The 19635-nt window shown below is 38.4% G+C and overlaps 1 protein-coding gene across 1 annotated transcript in view; it reads right to left on the reverse strand.

Moving 5' to 3' along the window:
* The window catches only part of SLC35D1 (solute carrier family 35 member D1), a gene marked incomplete at its 5' end in the record, with an annotated part of 29880 nt that extends 12502 nt beyond the window's left edge, over positions 1 to 17378 (reverse strand). Inside the window, 8 exons of the mRNA XM_081323964.1 lie at positions 6613 to 6705; positions 8085 to 8187; positions 9102 to 9170; positions 9710 to 9781; positions 14349 to 14416; positions 15506 to 15592; positions 15683 to 15716; positions 17161 to 17378. Of these exons, the coding sequence (XP_081180090.1) occupies positions 6613 to 6705; positions 8085 to 8187; positions 9102 to 9170; positions 9710 to 9781; positions 14349 to 14416; positions 15506 to 15592; positions 15683 to 15716; positions 17161 to 17378 (744 nt within the window). The remainder of the gene's footprint in view (positions 1 to 6612; positions 6706 to 8084; positions 8188 to 9101; positions 9171 to 9709; positions 9782 to 14348; positions 14417 to 15505; positions 15593 to 15682; positions 15717 to 17160) is intronic.
* Between the last annotated feature and the right edge of the window lie 2257 nt (positions 17379 to 19635).

Consider the following 19635-nt stretch of genomic DNA (forward strand, 5'->3'; position numbering starts at 1 on the left):
AAATAAAATGACAGCAGTTTAGATTCCCTCCCTAAAATCCCGCTCCAAAAGACACTTTTCAAGTCACAATCAAGGTTACACTGTAAACTGCTTCTCACAAGCTTTTTCAAACCTAGCCTAAATCTAAACGTACAACCTAAATGTCTTGCACATAAAAGCTTTGTGTCTACTGATCTGCCAATAGTTTTACTTACAAATAAAACGGTTCAGAAATGGAGTACAGATTCCTGCCTTTGCTCCCTATATATTTTCTCCACTTGCTTTCTATGTGCAGCATTCATTCACAGAGAGCAGAATGGAGAACTGAATCCCACCCTAATGCATATTTAGGAAACTTCATGAAGTAACATGAAAAACTCATTATAGAAGCAATTCTAACCCAAACATTTGCTTGCGGTGTAGGTTTCTTCTTGCAGATATTATCACAGAAAAGATGAACTTACAGTCTGAAAAGGCTTAATTTAATTAGCATTTTGCTTTGCCACGTCTACCATCATAAGAGGCAGGCAGAAGAAAAATTCAAAGAGTGCTTTAGAATGGAAAATTTATTCCACAAGTTCAAGTTTATTACAGTCAATGATCCAATATTTTACACAAATCCAGAATTATAAAGTATCAAAAAAAATTAGGACCCACAGGAAAAGATAAAATAGATATGTAAAGTGTGTGAAGAGTTGCAGTGTAATTCCTAAGGTAGTGGAATGAGAATAAAATATTAAAAAGAAATAATAAAAACCTACCAATAAAATATATGTACTTGGGTATTAAGCACTACATTTATAAAAAAAAGACAAATCTTAAGACTGTTAAGAAAAACTTTATTAAGCATAATTTCCCAGTGAGCTTCAGTAAAATCAGAAGAAACAATTGGGGGAGGGAGGAATAAATGCTATAATGCTTTTACAATCTAAACATTCACACAGAAGAACACTGGAGAGAAAAGTAAATATAAATAATATACCATAATTTATTTGCAACATGCATAGAAATAGCCAGTGAAACATAGTTATGGCAGAGACTTTATTTTATTAATAAAATCTGTTTTATTAGCATTTTTAAAGCATGAAAGTTACTAAAAATCAAGAGTATCAAGATCTATTTATTAATTTTAAAAACATGTTTTCAAAAAATAATAAAAGCTTTTGATAAGATTCTTTGACAAACCAGTGTTTCTACTTTTAGAAAATCTTTTGAACATTTCAGAAATTGTAACCTGGTATGTTGCAAAGACAAGCTTTGGCACTGTCTTTATTTCCAATAAGGAAGGAATTTCCAGTTTGGGATTGCCAATACATCCCAAATACTGTAGACCTCAGAAGCTTTCTTAGAAGATGAAAATAAAGGTGACTTCTGTCCAGTGCTAAATATGCCTAAAAACATACAGATGAAAGGGGCTGATAGAAGGCCCCCTGCAGGAAAAAGTGTCAGGTAATATTCTGATATCTCAAAAGTTTGTACCTGGTTATAGCTCAGGAGTGGGCAATTAATTTTCCAAAGGAGTCACATGAGAAACTGTGACTCTGTTGTGGAGGGATGAACTAATAAGAGTTGTAAAAGTGCAAAGGCATGCATGCATATATGTAAATTGGGGGGGGGGGGAAATAGCTGCCTTCAAAATAAAAGCAATGCAGTTAAATTGCATGCATGACTTGCACTTATTTACATGTGATTTCTAATTTCCAATTGATCTTACGCAGGCCAACAGGAACAGCCAAAGGGCTGGATATGGCCCAAGGGCTATAAAATGCCCAAATCTGTTATAGCCCATGCTGATCATATTTGTGAATGAACAAAATCTTCTAGTAACCATTTGGGGAGAATGATGATCCTAAAATTTCACCAGCCTAAAAAAAAAAGGGGGGGGTCCCACAAGAGAATTTTGTGTGCCTTCTATCTTCATCTTAGTTGACAATCACTTAATATGAGCCAGCAGTGTGCTGCAGCTGCCAAAAAAGCCAACACAGTGCTAGGCTGCATTAACAGAGGGATAGAATCAAGATCACGTGAAGTGTTAATACCACTTTACAATGCCTTGGTAAGGGCACACTTGGAATACTGCATCCAGTTTTGGTCACCACGATGTAAAAAAGATGTTGAGACTCTAGAAAGAGTACAGAGAAGAGCAACAAAGATGATCAGGGGACTGGAGGCTAAAACATATAAAGAACGGTTGCTGGAATTGGGTACGTCTAGTTTAATGAAGAGAAGGACTAGGGGTGACATGATAGCAATGTTCCAATATCTCAGTGGTTGCCAGAAAGAAGAGGGAGCCAAGCTATTCTCCAGAGCACCTAAGGGCAAGACAAGAAGCAATGGATGGAAACTAACCAAAGAGAGAAGCAACCTAGAACTAAGGAGAAACTTCCTGACAGAGCAATTAAACAGTGGAATAACCTGCCTCCAGAAGCTGTGAATGCTCCAACACTGGAAGTTTTAAAGAAGAGACTGGACAGCCATTTGTCTGAAATGGTATAGGATTTCCTCCCTGAGCAGGGGTTTGGACTAGATGACCTCCAAGGTCCCTTCCAACATCATCATCATCATCATCATCATCATCATCATATTATTATTATTATTATTATTATTATTATTATTATTATTATTATTATTATTATTATTATTATTATTATTATTATTATTATTATTATTTCTTAGTATCAAAAGAAAAAGCCATAGAAAAACATTTGACCCATAAGCACAGATGAGCTGGTAAATAGGATTTTTAAAAAGTATAACAGAAACATGCCTATCATCAGTTTTATAATCACAGCAATAATTAGATTTTATGCCACAAAATATTTTCAGTTCACTGGAACCACTGATATAACTAATGTATCACACAATTGTTCATGGCTGACACATAGCCTGCTAATTTCACTGACAAATATTTTCCTCTTGTTAAAACTTCACCAACAAAAAATACAACAATCCACTCTTTTCACAGGTTATAATTTGCATTTACGTGTCAGTGCATAATAAGCTAACACATAAAGGGAGAGAGGCTCAGCTCTAAATATAATTTTATTATGAACAACCCTGTCATTTCCCAGGCCTCTGAATATGTACTTATTAAAACAAATTATAGAATACAGCACAATGCTCACATTCTTCTTTTAATATACAAATCTCCCAACACAAACAGCAAGAATGTAAAAAAGTGGATCCTATGTGCAACATTTAAGTCACTGAAAACAAATTCACTATTTTTTCTTGAAAAACACATTCCAATGTTTTTATAATATCCTTTTTACCAGATAGTATCATCAGCATCTTAATTTCCATTTTCAAATAAATGATTAATAATCAATACTCATTTAAATCCTAAAAAGTCTTAGTCATGGAGTTATTAGGGCTCGTATGTCTGTTCTGCATCCTCTTCCTCACTCTTATCGCTTTTCCTCTTACCCTATCACTAGCCAAAGCCAATGACAGTAGCAGTAGTGTGTGTGCAACACAGGACTGAATTATCCATTTGTGGTGAGAGAAGAACCTCGAGTTTAATTTGGATTGTCCTTTTAACCCTAATACTTAGCCTTTGAAATCCCATTTCTATGTAGCAAAGGATATGATCCTGGGATTCTTTATTGACAGTTGCCTGACTACTGTTCTGTCCACCAGATTTTTTTCTAGCAACCTCAGGAGTCATAGATAGGAGCCCCGTCAAAAAAATTCTAGGATTGGAAACTGGCCTGTTGGGAAAAAAACCATCCCACAAATGCCGTAGGAAACCATTTCCACAATGCTGCCAAGAAAACGGCAGGAAGGCAGTGCCAGAGGTCACGTTCAATGTATGTTTTACCTTTAGTTGTTGAATATTGATTTTTTGATCCTAAACCTCTTTTGAAGGGTGACTTCTGTCAGCCCCACAGATAGACCAGACCATGAAATCAACCTAACAGAAAGACTACAATTACTTTTATTGAGACTGGTTCTCAATATCTTGCAAGTCTGACTGTATTGTATCTCCACCTCTTTCAGTGAATTAGGGAAGAATTTGAGCCATTTCCAAACGTTATCTGGCCATTCTAGACTAAAAATGCTTGAACTCTTTTTCCCTCGGAAACGATTTGTGCATCTCAATCAAAGCCATCTTCCTTATTCTCTATTACTTCTGGCTGAGCTTTTACATACACAAATTCGTGAGGCAGATACATTTATTCATTTGGGGATGAGGAATCTCAAGGACTGGATTCTGCTAGAACTGAGAAGCGTTGCCAAGATTGGGAAGCTGGCAATCTGTGAGAATCATGTGTATTTTTTTTTCTATCTGCTATTCCTTTGTGAGTCGAAATTCAAGATTATCTTCATTTTGGGTAAATACACTACCTGCAACACTTCCCTTAGATTTCTTCAATGAAAAACAACTATAAACAATTAGGCATTGTCTGTATTCTGGCTGGCTGCCATTCAGAACTTGCTAGGCCTTGCTAGCACTAAGTGTCTTCCTGCTTCTCTTGGAGCAGAAAAGATTCTTTTACTAGGATGAGGAAAGCCAAATTATACATATTCATTTACAAAAGGCCGCTTTGGTTAAACTTCTACGTAACACTACACTCTTTATTTTGTTGTTTGACAAAGTGAGTGCAAATCCAGTTGGAAAAACATGCCAGATTTAATATTTCATGTAATGTTTTATTTTTTAAAAATAAACCTAACTCAAAGCTACTAAAGTGAAGAATAATGTATTTGAGTTATATTCTAGGGCACACCTTATTAACAGCAACATAGAGACACAAAGTAAGCCCTGCAGTTGGAGTCGTTACATACATAGTCACATCCTTGCCTTTTCTCCTAAAATGAAGTATTTGGGGAGGAATATAAATGCAGGGAAACGGAGAGATGAACTGAAATTCTAACAAAGGAAATATATTCCTGCAATCCTAAGAAATGCAGGCAGTTAATAAAGTATTTGCTCTAAGATGTGTATTGACAAAATTAGAGACACTACTTCACAATAACCTAAAAATAATTGACTTGTTATACAGAAATTCATGTTTTGTATCTTTGTAGGAAGTGTGAGGTACCAAAAATAAATATGTGCATTAGCATAAGGAAAAAGCTTATTTATCATACTGACATAGGCAAAACCACCATTGAAGTATCATTGCACCAATATGCTGTATGTTAATTCCCCTAACCTGGTGGCCACCAAAGCTGTGCAACAATCTATCCCATAATTCTCAACCAGCATGGTCTCATAATTCTCCAACCACTAAGCTGGAGAAGCTGGAGAAGCTGCACTGCGAGACCCGGTAGAAGCAAGCATTGCTCTTTTCGGGTGCATGTACAATATCACAAAAACAGCAGTTATTTTACTTCTCTCATTTGTATGTTAGTTGCATCTAATAATAATAATAATAATGTTGGAAGGGACCTTGGAGGTCATCTAGTCCAAACCCCTGCTCAGGCAGGAAACCCTATACCATTTCAGGCAAATGGCTGTCCAGTCTCTTCTTAAAAACCTCCAGTGTTGGAGCATTCACCACCTCTGGAGGCAGGTTGTTCCACTGGTTAATTGTTCTGTCAGGAAGTTTCTCCTTAGTTCTAGGTTGCTTCTCTCCTTGACTAGTTTCCATCTGTTGCTTCTTGTCCTGCTTTCAGGTGCTTTGGAGAATAGCTTGACTCCCTCTTCTTTGTGGTAGCCCCTGAGATATTGGAACACTGCTATCATGTCACTCCTCACTCTTCTCTTCGTTAAACTACACATACCCAATTCCAGCAACCGTTCCCTATATGTTTTAGCCTCCAGTCCCCCAATCATCTTTGTTGCTCTTCTCTGTACCCTTTCTAGAGTCTCGATATCTTTTTTACATCGTGGTGACCAAAACTGGATGCAGTATTCCAGGTTTGGCCTTACCAAAGCATTGTAAAGTGGTATTAGTACTTCACTTGATCTTGATTCTATCCCTCTGTTAATGCAGCCTAGCACTGTGTTGGCTTTTTTGGCAGCTGCAGCACACTGCTGGCTCATATTGAAGTGATTGTCTACTAGGACTCCGAGATCCCTCTCACAGTTGCTACTATTGAGCAAGGTACCTCCTATACTATACCTGTGCATTTGATTTTTCCTGCCTAAATGTAGAACCTTACTTTTTTCACAACTGAATTTCATTTTGTTAGATAGCACCCAGTGTTCGAGTCTGTCCAGATCCGATATCCAGATCTGATATCTAATGGATCAACTGGAGTTACTCTATTCATTCTTAATGTTATTAGTGTTTATTATTAATTCTTAATGTTATTAGTGTTATTTATTCTTAATGTCATTAGTGTTCAGCTACTTCCAAAGTTCAGGATTTTATATAATTTCTTTTTTATTACTGCAACCATGATAAATAGTTGGTAAATGCTTTCTTTCCTTCTATTTTGATATATTCATTTTTGAAATGTAAGTCACTTTGGAAAGAGGCACATAAGTTAAAAAAAAATAGGACCCCAAAGGAAGAGAATCAAAGTCTGCCACATTTAGACATATTGGCAAGCAATACTGACAAGCTGTATTCTATGTCCTAAATTTCCAAATGATATATAGAAGTATATTTCATAAAATGGAATTATTTATATAGTTTTGGTGTAAAACTTACATTCTGGATTTTTTTTAAAAAAAGTTACCTTTTGTGCATCTCCTGTAAAGTAGGCAATGCCCAAAGTAGGAAGAATCATGAATAGTGCATTGTAATAAAGGAGACCATATTTTCCCAGCTCCTGGGAATGGGACAAAAAAAACCAGAAATGTATCTTAAATGAAAAATATGTTACATAGAAAGCTATACAAACAAGACTGTAGGTATCCCATCCAAATAATGTAATTTTTTTATCATATCCTTAAACACATACCAGTTTCATACTCATGGCACAAAGAATATAACAGAAAATGTTGTACAGCAACATAATTGATATCTTCTGCAGATTGGTGCCTACTTTAAAAATACATTAAATTGACATTTAAGTGAAATACGCATCACATTTTATTCTTCATTCTGCCAATCTCTAACAGGGATAAATATTCAGAGGAAACTGTATTTTTTACCCACAGAAATTCAGCCCGTAAACTGGATGAGTTTTTACTTAGTAGTTTTCTGATAAATATGGAGAATAAACTTAAATCTGCCCTTAGACTACGTTTGCTTGAAATAACTTGTATCCTCTCTGCAAGAAATCTATCCCAATTAACCACAGCAAGCTGTTAACTCAGTTAATCTACAATTTGAAAGCATATGATCTAATCGACCCTTATCTACTTTCACAGCTAGCAAACTAGCTCTCAATTCACTCTGCTTAGAAAGCAACCAGTTACACTGGTTACTTAAACTGGTGATAGTCAATAAACCATCTTATAATTATATAACAGTTCCTTAAATATGTGTAAATAACCAAATAATCTTATAATAGCTAGGTAACACTACTATACCACTGCATTTTAGGAACATCATCTTAGTTGCTTATCCTGTAAGTTACCCAATACTGTTTCACCTAGCCTTAAAAACCACAGGTTTTCAAGATTTTCTGCAGCTAAATACGCGATCTACTGTGAATAATGTCACAGTAAAAAATAGTTGGGTACTATTGTGCCGCAGAATGTGTTCATGCTTCTGGTGTTATGACTATGGTATTGAACCCAAGGACACCAACAGTATTGTAGTTGTCCTTTGGTAGAAACAGAGTGCTGATTGAGAGCTGCAGTGGGGAAGATATTACTCTCCAGATATAGCTAAATTACATCTCCCTCAACAAGGAATTGAAGAATACTTTGACAAATTACAAATGGAAGCCTTTAAAATGTTTCAAGCATCAAATTTCACAAGATGCCCCATCTCAAGCCTGAAGCGCAAAAAAAATCTCTTTCAAGGTTGATAAAAAATGTTTCAAACAATATTAGAACAAACCATTTGAATGTTGGGGCAGGGTGTTTCATGAAATTTTGTGCTTGCAATATTTCGAAATGAAATGTTTTGCACATCCCTAGACACAGAACAGATCAACCTGAGGAACAGCTTGTCCCACAGCCACAAACAAAAAATGTACATTTTTATTTATATTTTATTGATCAGCATAGCAATGTGAAGCAGAGAGGGGAACCCTACCTTTGAATCTAGCTTCTGTTTCACATAAGCACCATTTGCAGCTGTCAAGACATCATTGGTCAAGATAAAAATATAACCTTCTAGATCAAATGCCAAATCAGAACTATGGAGAAGAGATAACATTTAAATTGCAGAAAATTCATAACATTTACAAATACAGAACTAACATAATTTATAACAATCCTGCAAGTGGGACACGTTTTTGTAAACAGCATTCCACAAAAGGCTAGGCATCTGATGAACCCTGATATAGATATAGATATATAGATATATATAGATATAGATACTCTAACTTAATATAAATATGATCAATGCTGCACTTGAATATATAACTGATCTCCTGTAAGAGAATGGGAGAAGGAAGGGTATAGCCAGACTTTTTTTGTGTACAGTCTGTTCTTCCTTAATGGGTGTGTCACACCACTCAACAAAAGGTAAATATATCTAACTGAACACTGCTCTAAGTTTAAAATAATTCAAAGTGGATTTAAAGATTTCTATTAATCCCACCTGCAAGTTAAAATAAATAGAATGAGACAATCACAGATTTGTTATGGAACATGAAAACTATAACAGCGGCTGAAAGCAGCAGAAGACAATGGCCAACTTCCTTAGCCAACATAAGTGGCTATTAACCCTTGAGATATTAAGGAACTACAACTTTCTGCTTTGTCTTGCTAACTCAACCTGCTGATGAAATACTCACCAAATACAAAAAGCTACAAAAAGCCCTACCGCTAGACTACAGAGAAATTTTTTAAAAATATTTCAGACAATACACTCCTTCAATACTTTCTAACTCTATCACTTATTCTTTACATGGGAATTTATATATTAGAGAAACAAACTTTCCATTTTTGTTTTAATTCAGCAGTACACCTGCTTTATTATTTTAGTTCTACAATAACAGGAAATAACTTACATTTGCACTCTCTTTTCACCATTCAACAGATAGGAAACTATTTAACATTTTGGTATGAAAATAGGAAAAAAGCATTAGTAAAAATCAAACCATACCTTGCAGCTACAAATGCACCAATTATCATTGCAAATACTGTCATCCGAATTCCCCAAGAAAATTTTTTCCTAAAAAGAAAGCTTAATCATTACTGCAGCAAATTTTCAGAAATTCTCAGTACTTTTCTGATTGAAAACAGATAACTTTCAAGAAATCAAGATAGAGTCATGCTGTTGATGTGCTTCCCATCAGGTCCTGTGTATGTTACCATAGCAACAACAGGGAAGATTACTATCTGCTTCCTTAGGTTCTATGCACTTAGCTCAAAGATGATCCAGACTTTGCAAGCAACCTGGCCATGTTTACAAACAGCACATTCAAGTTTTTAACCTCTGAACTACACATAAAAAAAGTATGGTTATCTACAAAGAACAAACAAAATTACACACTAAAATTCAGCAGAATTAAAAGAATTTGCTGGACTTCCAAATACACTACACATCCATGCTGCTCATTGAAAAGGCAGAAATGGTTCCATATGGCTTTACAGTTCTCTTGCTTCCTACAGTATGACCGTGAAGCATAATAAATTTGGCAGAACTGTGCCCAACACAGACACATGAAACAATATATACCGTATATAGTATTTTTTTTAAAAAAAACTCACTTGAGTAAGATTCCTTCTGCAATCATTGTAAACAGAATGGAAAACCGTCTCAGGACTGTAAACATTGGCAGACTAAGAAAGAAAATAAAGAAGAATGTTTTGAATAAGCTAATCATTTTGAGATGCCCTAAACCAGTAATTCTCATACCAAACTAATCTAGATAAACTGTTATAAGCACTAAATAAGAAAAGTATAAGCAGGAAAGATTGCCTCCAACCCTGCCAGAAAGAATAAGAAGAAAAAAGACAATCTGCCAAGTCTGCACTAGCATAACCCCAAAAGTGAACAAAGTTTTATAAATAAATATGAAACTCAAAAACATAGACAAAGTAGCACATTTCTATTTAAACTGAATATAGACATGTATTTCGAAATCTTATTCCCTTGAAATGAGATAAACTCCAAAGTTCTGAGTTTACACTTATATTTAACAATATTCCATAACCACTTGATAAAGGTCACATGTATGTCCCTGTATCTTTCTGTACACAGCAATGTATTGTATTTCTGAGATAACATAGTAGAACAGCAGCTTCTCAACTGGGTAGAAAGTAACTTCTCAGAACCGAATACTTTTAAATGCTTCTTTTAAAGGCTTCATTAATATATATAATTAAATACAGGAATATGGTATGAGACTTTAAGATATCTTTGTTTTAACAAAGTAGCCCAATTAAATACTACATAATATTTCAAGAACTTTACAAAAGTCTCCTGACAATATTATTATTTTCTGCTTTAGGCCTTTTTTTTCTTTTTAATTCCATTTATATCCCGCCCTTCTCCGAAGACTCAGGGCGGCTTACAAGCTTAGCAGCTTAGCTTTTGTCAGTACCTTCCTAAATTTTGTTTTCTACCTAGTAAAATGTCTCTAACAAGGCATTCAGATGGAGTATAGGCAGGAATGGCTGTGTCATGGAAACAACAGTCACAGTTATGCCGATGTGCTGGGGAAGCTACAGTTGTGGCCAAAATTGTGGAAAGCTTTTGGGAAAAGTGTACAGTAGAAATGCCACCTTTGGCTAAGTTTCCACCAATTTTTCTTCTAATTTCTTTATAACTGTAGCCTTGTTCACTTAATAATACTATTTTACATCACTTTCTGGGCAACCAGTCAACTTTTTGCACCATTACTTTAATTTTATTACGTTTTACAAGCTCACTAAATGAAAGAACCCAAAAACACCCAACCAACTTGATAGCGATCACATAACACAGTGACAAATGTCCTCCTCTCAGCTTCAATACATGACATCAATAACTGAATCCTACTGTGATCTGATTGGCTCGTTGTCAAAATAAGATGACACCTGATTGGCTCTCTAAACACTCATGCTCATTGGCTACAATCAGATGAAGGAAAGCTACCTGATGTCAACCTAAGCAAGTTGTATTTCCTTTTTCTGGTTATTTGGCTATAACTTTTCATAGAATACAGTACAGATAATTGAAGAAACTTTGTTGCACTACATTCTTGATTACTTTTCCATTGATATATAATTTTATGGTACTACTCCAAAAAAAGCAGTGTTATTAGCCATCAAATCTCAAAAATACACTTTTGCCAAAAGGTTTCTACAATTCTGGCCACTACTGTACAGTCAAGCTTACTTCTGTTGCACATAGAATTGGACTACTCTAACACTCATTGTGTGCTTTTGAAGTATGTCATGCACTTCAATTACACCCTAAAAAAACAGACTCAGAAAAGTAGGAAGAAACTGCAGATCAGTACTCCACTATGAAGCCTACCCAGAAAATAAAAAGGTAAACTGGAGGATGAAATATCTAAGTTAAGGGAGTAGTAAAAAGTGACACTTTGCTATCATGTATTTATTTTATTTATCTATTTTTTTTAATCCTGGCTTAAAATGTCGGGAGATGTACTGTATAACAAAAATAATAAAAAAAACAAATATTAAAAAATAAACAATGTAAAACAGTGTTATGAGTGCAAAGAGCGGTGCCCATAACAACCAACTGGAGCCAGTGTCTTGTTGGAATAAAGGTAAAGGTAAAGGTTCCCCCGCACTTGCGTGCTAGTCGTTTCCGACTCTAGGGGCCGGTGCTCATCTCCGTTTCAAAGCCGAAGAGCCAGCGCTTGTCCGAGGACGTCTCCGTGGTCATGTGGCTGGCATGACTAGACGCCAAAGGCGCACGGAACGCTGTTACCTTCCCACCGTAGTGGTCCCTATTTTTCTACTTGCATTTTTATGTGCTTTCGAACTGCTAGGTTGGCAGAAGCTGGGACGAGTAACAGGCGCTCACTCTGTTACGCGGCACTCGGGATTCGACCCGCCAAACTGCCGACCTTCTGATCGACAAGCTCAGCGTCCTAACCCACTGAGCCACCGCGTTGGAATAGGAAGGTTTTAATGGTTTTATTAAACAGAAGGGAAAGAACCATTTCATTTCCCATACATATTTATGTTTTTATATTATAAGTGGCACTTTGCCATTTCAATCAGAAAATAAATCGATGTTGCTTAAGAAAACCATGTTCTTTAATACTGGACAGCACACAAGAGACAAAATGCCACGGACCACAGAAGCAACAGGGACAGAAGTAACTGGTAACATGGTACTTAATGCAACCTGGTCTGTGCTGTTCGGGGCTTCATAAATGATAACATTCTGAGATGGGCCCATAAGCTAACAGAAAACCCCTGTAGGGATTTTAGAATTGGTATTGCTTTCTAATGGTGGGATTGTCTGATTGGCAGTTGATCTGCTGCTTTCTAGGTTATCTCCAAAGGCAGCACCACATGGAATGTCTTCAATACGTTCAACCACATGTTGTTTTTTAGGCCATGAGTTTCTATTGTTAGGACATCCTGGTCAAGATAGTCATAACTGGCATACTAGCCAGAACTGGGCAAAAGCTTCCATCGGTTATTTGAATAGGAGTTCTAAATCCAGGGGGACCTAATCCACAGACTAACTTCTTCAGGTGGAGCACAGCCCCATCCAGGATGATTACCAGGTCCACTGTTAATGGATCAACTTGATGTTTACAAATGCAACTTTGTCTTTGTACTTGTATAACTGAATTTTAGTTTGTTCTGCTTCACCCAGATTATAATGAGCTTCAGATATTAATTCAGGCAGTTTACACACAGCACCACTAGTTCAATACAGGGTAATAATGTAGAAGTGAGTGTTATCAGCATACTGATGATATTCAGTCCTGAAATGACACAATCTTGACCATGACTTTATAGAGATGTTGAATAACACAAAGGAAAGCACTAAGCCGCGTAACACTCCACAATGGAATGGCTGCAAGCTTGAGTGCTGCTCTCCTATTATTACTGACTTGGACCAACCACTTGGTAAAATTAAACTCACCATAAAACAGTACTCCCAATAAGAAACCTTTGTAAGTGTCTAGCAAGATGCCATGGTTAATGGAATCAATCCCCACCAAAAGATTTTAAAGCACCGAAGGAATCTTTCCCTTATCAAAGTCACAGCTGATCATCAATCAGCATGATCAATGTCCATGACTGGGCATGAAACCTAACTGATATTTATCCAGATAAAGTATTCTTCTAGGATCCTCTATAACTGAACATCCACCACCTTCTTTTTGCCAAAGGTAGACAGATCTATGGCTGGCCTCATCAAGAAAGGGCACGTTATACCTCCCTCAACGCAGGCATTCCTGTTTACTTCAGAAAGGCATTGACAGTGTCCCAGTTCCAGTCACTCACAATTGACCAGAGAAGTTCAAGTGAACTGGGAAAGAGACAGAACACACATACAGATGGTAGGGCTCAAATAGCACAGTGCTACCTTTTATTTGTAATAATGCCTCAGCAGGCAGCAGTGACTAAGCAGGATGACTTAGTCCTCTACGTCAAAACTTAGGTAGGGGATTTCAGTGGCAAAGTAAGGCCAACTGATACCCTAAAAACAGCTCAACAATGGTGGTCTTCAAGCCCTCCATTGCCCAACTGACAAGCCATGAAGACTCGGTAAGGATTGATAACTAGAGTCAAGTGTGGCAGTGAAAAAATTAAAGGCACAATAGGATAAGGGGAAAACTCTGTGTTGCCCCCCTTAATCCGGGCTGGATTAAACCAGGATATTCCAGGATGACTAGCTAGGCATAGATGCAAAAAATATATAAGTTGGAAGAAGTACTGGCAAACCACTTTCAGTAACATTGCTAAGCTAACGGCATGGATGTAGTAACAGATGGCCCAATTTGAGAAAGTATTTATTATTGAAGAATATGCATTTTCTATTGTAATTTTTCCACTTTTATGTTCCGGACTACACATACAAGATTGCAGAGTAATATGTGTGTCTTGCCAGACAAACACTCCTACACATTCTTACTTGAAAATCCTAGTAAATATTAACAGGATTTATTCTGAGTTCAATACATGACTGAGATGCAAGAGAATAATCTATATAGAAATCTAGCTGTTATCACCCCTTTCATTATTCTTCAGGTTTATCAAGCACTCTTCCATTCGTTAAAAACACACTCCACCTTAATATTCCAAGAGAAACTAGTATTTTGAAGTAATCAGAAGAAATATCTGTAGAGCTGAGCTCCTACTATACAGATAATTTTAAGAAAAGCATAATAAAATTATAACCTCACAGATGTATAAAAGTTATCCATACTTCAATTTCTTTGTGCTGAACAGTCCTGTGATTTGGTTCCCAAAATAGAGAAGAGGTAGTGGAAAAGTCTAGAAAATTATAAAATGGGATAAAATAGCACTCAATGAACAGATAACGTCATCTTAAGATCTAGCATTCTAAACAATGACAGTTTTGTAATGAACAGCTTTCATCAGGCACACCACAAGGGAAGCCTCAGAGGGGGGAAAAAGTCCAGTGCTGTTTAAGTGTGGCTTAACGGCTTTAGCACATCAGATAAATATAATTTTGAAATCCAAATTACAACACAAGCACATACATCCTTCTTTTCAAGACTTTATTTATGAAGCCATTAACAGAACATCTATTATTTCAACTTACGTTGGGCATGTAAAGGCAAAGTATTCATAAACTGAGGTCACATTTAAATCTAGTCACTTGTTCATATGTGTACGTTAGTAGCACACTAAGAATCTATGGCGTGACAGCTGTATAAATACAGAAAACAGCCACTCTTAATACTGTTCCATGGTCTGCTAAACAAGTTTTTAATATGTAAATTATGTAAATGGACTCAAGATTCATAACTGGGGAGTTCTGACACAAATAAATTTCAGTTATGTGAAACAAAATCTTACCAAAGTTTACTCAGAAATAGGATCATTCATTTATTTATTCCAGCATACAGAGGACTGTATTTTAAGAGAATATTAATTGGAAATAAGTCCTTTTACATTTAAGTGATTATATTTCTAAAGGGAAAATTTTACATCACTTCAGGAAGAGGCAATAGAAGCCAGTGTGGAAACTTTCCTGACCCTCTTTTAAAAGGGAAAAAAGAATTTAAAAACACACACAGGGAAGCAGCAAAGCATTTCTTTTCAAAGAATATTTCTACTCCTCCACAAACTCCATAGGCTTTTTTTAGAAGTACAGAAAATGCGTCACCGAGGCTTAGTCCTCTCTTAGGAAGGCTGCCAAAATATACATTTAGTATTTATCCATCTATTAGCAGAATAATCCTATACAAAATAAAGGCTAGCACTTTTATGCATTTTAAAGTGTGTTCTGTCATATACAACAATATTTATCTTAATGAAAGGATTATTCATTACTTCCATCCCAATAATTATTAGTTTTAGGAGAGAGGAAGGAGAGAGACAAGAAACACGCCGTACCTTTCGAGGTATATGTCTATCAAAATCTGGAAACTTGACCACCCTGAGTGCCTTTCCCACCCAAAGGACAACTACGGTAGCCAGCATCTGTAAGAGAAGGAAGAGAAATCACTAGGGTGTCTCCAATTCTCCCTGCCCGCCTATTAGAGAATTTCTGAAATGCAGACTTCAACGAACCTGGCCTAGTCCCACACAGAGCGAGGAAGGAAATCTGTAACAAACCACAAACATGTTAAAAACCGTACTAGACAGTTGAAACTTTGACAAATCATGCACAATGGAGAATGCTAGCCGGTGGCAGGAGAAATGGACTGCCTCAACCTTTACCCTCATTTAAAACAATTCTATAAGGGATGCACTTCATGTTCTTTGCCCTTGCAACCCACACCCTTGCAAACATAGCCCTAACATGTTCAGCACAAATGCACTTCCTACAGTACACGTATTCCAGAAGCACGTCAAGATGCAAGGACACAGAACAATTAACAAGATAAACTGCAGGGCATCTACGGCGGCAAATTCAAACCATGTAAGTCGTGGAAGGAAGATTTCCAAAGAATCTTTAAAGCAAGGAGGGGAATGGAAGGGCAAGTGCAACCCCAAACTACTCGAGTTGGTCAGTCAGTTCTCTGGAAAAGCATGGCGCTGTGGACCCCAAGCAGTCCCTCCGAATTCAACCCACAGAAATCAGCGAAACTCATTTCAGCCCCAGAGGTAATCCTCGACTTACAATCACAACTGAGCCCAACATTTCAGTTAAAGCGAGACATCTGTTGAGTGAGTTTTGCCCCATTTTACAACCTGTCTTGCCCCAACCGTTAAGCGAATCATTGCAGTTGTTAGCACAATAACACTGTTGTTAAGCGAGTCTGGCTTCCCCATTGACTTTGCTTGTCACAAGGATGCAAAAAGGTGAGATCGCACACGAGACCTCGGGACACTGCACCAATCCTAAGTTTGAACCAGTTGCCAAGCATCTGAATTCTGATCACATGATCCCGGGGGGGGGAAGGGGGGGCAGAATGCTGCAAAGGTCGTAAGTGTGAAAAACGGACATCAGTCACTTTTTTCCAGTGCCCTTGTAACTCTGAACGGTCACTAACTGAACTGTTGTAAGTCGAGGATTACCTGTCTTCCAGAAGCAAAGGCAACGGGCAACTCCTCAGCGGAGAGACCTACAAGTGGGTTGTGGTTTTTTTTTTGTTTTGTTTTTTAGGAGAGGCTAAAGGAGACGGCAAAACCTCCTGCCGGGCATCGCTGCCCTGCCCTTCCCCGTTAACAGGGAGGCGGCTTTCTGCGAGAGCAACGGTCCGGGACTTTGCAGAAGCCTCCGAGGCGGGTGAAAGCAGCTTCCCCGCTCAGCGGCTCATGCAAGAAGGAGCCGCCACCGGCTTCACCGGTCTCCCTCCCGGTTGCCGCACGCCTCGTTCTGCAACCCGCCCCCCCCCCCAGCCCCTAAAACAGGGGTCTTCAAACTTGGCCCTTTTATGACTTGTGGACTTCAACTCCCAGAATTCCTCAGCCAGCTTTGCTGGCTGAGGAATTCTGGGAGTTGAAGTCCACAAGTCATAAAAGGGCCAAGTTTGAAGACCCCTGCCCTAAAACTTCCACCGGGGCTAAGCGCCGAAGAACTTCACCCGGGCTCGCCTCCTTACCCGTAGCTGGTGAGGACGCTCTTGTTCACCACCACGATGAGGAAAGAGCTGAAGCCGTAGAAGGCAGCGGCCAGCAGCTTGAGGCAGGCGGAGAGGCTCGAGGCCGCCGCCATGCCCAGCTCCACATCTCCGCGAGCTGGGGCGGCTACTACGGCGACCGAGGGAGCTGCCTCTCCTTTCACGCCAGCTGCTTGACGTCTGCGCACGCCCGCCGACATGGTTGCAAGCGGGACGTCAGAAGGGGGCGGAGCCCGCGGAGGAGTAAACCCCGGGAGAGCGCGAGCTCGGAGCGAATTTGCAGCCGGAGCGGGAAGGGAGTGGAGGGGGAAATAATAATAATAATAATAATTTTATTTATATACCGCCCTTCTCCCGAAGGACTCAGAAAGGCCGGGCCTGGCCTGGCCTGGCCTGGCCTGGCCTGGGTTGGGTTATCGGGGAGAGAAACTGCTGACGGAGAGATCCTGTTACTTTTAGGAGGGCTTTCCTCGGTGTAGTATCCTCCAGAAACGCTGGGCAAATCACGTCATCTTCATTTGTGGAGCAGAACGTACTTCAGCTAGCGGGCGAACCAAATCAATGTGCAGGGCAGTCCTCGACTTACGACAGTTCATTTAGTGACTGTTCAAAGTTACAGCGGTACTGGGAAAAAAAGTGACTTATGACTGGTTTTTTTCACACTTAGGGCTTTTGTAGCATCGCCAGGATCGTCTGATAAAAATTCAAACGCTTGGCAGCTGGTTCGTACTTATAACCCTTGCTGTGTGTTGGGGTCGTGTGATTACCTATTGCAGGGGTGTCAAACTGCCGCCCTGCAGGCTGGATGTGTCATCCAGAAGCCACTCCCGCCCCATTGCCGGCAATGGCAAAATCCTCCGGATATGTTGTGTGATGTTGCAAGTTTGACATGTCTGACCTTTTGCAACTTTCTGACAAGCAAAACCAATGGGGAAGCCAGATTCACTTAACTGTGTTACTAACTTATCAACTGCAGTGATTCACCTAACTCTGGCAAATAAGGTGGTGTAACGGGGCAAAATTCATTTAAAAAATGTCTCACTTAGCAACATAAATTCTGGGCTCAATTGTAAGTCGAGGACAACCTGTACCTTTTTCTTATCATCCTCTTGAGCAGGGGTCTTCAAACTTGGCCCTTTTATGACTTGTGGACTTCAACTCCCAGAATTCCTCAGCCAGTGTGCCTGGCTGAGGAATTCTGGGAGTTGAAGTCCACAAGTCATAAAAGGGCCTTGTTTGAAGACCCCTGCTCTTGAGGTTCCGTAGAATGTTTAAGCGATACACAATGGTGACCCAATCTTTCATTAAATTGAGAACTGTGGTAGTGTCCGTGTAAGCAAGATTTAGATTCACAGCAGCAGAAAAAGTTGGTTTGGAAGATGATGTATAAAAGCAATCCTTTGACCCAGATTTTTTGTTTTAATCCAGTCAATGGAAGAACACAAATCACTTTACAAGGAAAAATGAATTCAGGCAAGCAGCTAGAAGATCAAAAGTGCAAAGGAAAAGAAAAATAACCCGCACACCTAAACTTTCTTTGAGTTGAAATTTCACTGATCCAGCTCAGAGCAGACCCAATTCCCATTGCACAACAGAGGTGAGTACAACGATGTATGCAAAGCATTATACATTAAAAGCCCAGATACATTTTTAATTGAATGTGCCATTCTAAAACCCCAGATGTGGAGAAAAAAAACAGTGACTCAACTATTCATAAGTCCTGGAGTGCAATGTTCTGTGCTGGCAAAAGAGAAACATTTACACCTCTCAACAAACAATCCACTGAATGTCTGGAGATTCTCAGCCATCCAGGTCGTAGTTGTCTCAAAGGTGCTTTTTTCCTTCAAAAGGCAGCTGGACTTTTTTTTCTTGAAGAAAATGTTTCGCTTCTCATCCAAGAAGCTTCTTAGATGAGATGCAAAACATTTTGTTCTTTCTCAAAAAAAAAACAGTCCAGCTGCCTTTTGAAAAAAAAAAGCACCTTTGAAAGAATCCACTGAATGGAAATTTTCTCTATCCCATCATCCAGCTGCCAGAAAAGTAAAAAAAAGGATAAAGGGAAGGAAATGCAATGCAGAAGATTAATCCTTTGGAGCCACGTTCTTACAATACACATTTTTTTCTTGTTTGTTATTCTCAACATATCTTGATTTTCTCTCTACTACAATTCCAATGCCCTACCTGTATTTCAATTATTGCAGCAAATGACAGGATGTAACATGACAATAAATCTAATCAACCATGTGGTGTGTACATATTTATTGTCAGTCCCAAAAACTTTTGACACAACAAGAGGTGACTTTCAGAGGTTGGAGCTATGTTGTTTTGCCACTGTAGCTGTTACTTGTCCCAGGCCTTGAAAGGCATGGAGATTGTGAGGTATCGGATGGTGCTGTGGGTATACTTATCACAGTAGAAGAGTCTTCAGGGCTCTCATCTTTTGAATATACGGATGCA

The sequence above is a fragment of the Vipera berus genome (genome assembly GCF_964194415.1).
Source record: "Vipera berus genome assembly, chromosome: 3".
Taxonomy (NCBI): Eukaryota; Metazoa; Chordata; class Lepidosauria; order Squamata; family Viperidae; genus Vipera; species Vipera berus.